Source organism: Cyprinodon variegatus, unplaced genomic scaffold (genome assembly GCF_000732505.1).
Source record: "Cyprinodon variegatus isolate N-32 unplaced genomic scaffold, C_variegatus-1.0 Scaffold3565, whole genome shotgun sequence".
In the NCBI taxonomy this organism is placed as follows: Eukaryota; Metazoa; Chordata; class Actinopteri; order Cyprinodontiformes; family Cyprinodontidae; genus Cyprinodon; species Cyprinodon variegatus.
Genome location: NW_015154018.1, coordinates 4,165 through 5,288, shown reverse-complemented (window position 1 = coordinate 5,288; position 1,124 = coordinate 4,165). Strand labels below are relative to the sequence as shown.

At 44.8% G+C, this 1,124-nt stretch overlaps 1 protein-coding gene across 1 annotated transcript; it reads left to right on the top strand.

Annotated features, from left to right (window-relative positions):
• Window positions 1-208: 208 nt before the first annotated feature.
• Window positions 209-1,040, top strand: LOC107081238 (2',5'-phosphodiesterase 12-like; the record flags this gene model as incomplete). Its single annotated transcript, XM_015369439.1, has 3 exons — window positions 209-344; window positions 519-663; window positions 729-1,040. Coding segments are annotated over 3 exons (476 nt in total), but the record flags the coding sequence as incomplete, so codon positions are not given.
• Window positions 1,041-1,124: the final 84 nt, after the last annotated feature.

Below are 1,124 nucleotides of genomic sequence, written 5' to 3'. Positions count from 1 at the left end.
TGGTCCACAAATATTCATATTCAAATCTTGCAAATTTGCTTCCTTTTTCTCCTAAATTAGCATGTTTTGTTTTCTGTTAATTTGCTACTTTTTCTGTTATATTTGTATGTTTTAATTTAGTAAATTTGTGGGTTTTTTTTACTTTAAACTCGAACATTTTAATTCCTTTTTTTTCTGTCTTTGAATGACCCTTAATATTGAATTGAAGTTGTTTTCTGGTCGTTCTGGACCCTTACAGGCGTGTTTGTGGACAGTCTGAGTCCGGCTCTGGATGCTTACGGTCTGGACGGCGTCTTCAGGCTCAAAGAGAAGCAGCATGAAGGACTGGCTACCTTCTACCGCAGGTTACTCATTTAAGTTTCCTCCATCTTGGTCTCAGTATTCCAGCCTTCTACATAGATTTGCTTTTTAGAAATCGTTTCTTTTTACCATTGTTTCACTGAACAGGTGGAACCAGCGGTTTGTTTTCTTCGCTCGGCCCCACCGGTAACACCCACCCCCCTCCTGCTGTGTTTCAGGTCAAAGTTTCGCCTGCTCAGCCGCCATGACATCATGCTGAGCGAGGCCTTGGCGTCTGATCCCGCCCACTCTGAGCTGCTGGAGAAGGTTTCTGCCAATGGCGGTCTGAAGGACAAGATCCTGCAGAGATCCACATCGCTGCAGGTACCTCTGACATTTCTGGGCTGAAGGTCAACCATGGGCTGTTTTAACTGACCTTTAACCTGCAGGTCAGTTTGCTGGAGGACCTAGAGAAGCCTGGCAGGAAGGTGTGTGTGGCGAACACTCACCTGTACTGGCATCCGAAAGGTAACTGGCCTCCATCTACTACTGATGACCGTGAAGTAGGGCTGTGCCGTGTGAAGGAAATCATGACATATCTGGGCTATAATTGTGATAAACGATATATATCACCATATGTTTAAATTACTTTTAAAATAGTAGAGGGCATAAACATTAACTGATTCAAAATTTTGAATCATTTCCACTACCCTTGAAAAACCGATCCATGCCGAGACCGGTCCGAGCTCGGATCAGAACCAGGCCGAGCTCGGTTCTGATGACCGTTTACACATCACACTATCTCGGTTCCTCGCCTCCTAGTGACGATCTGCGGTATTACTGCC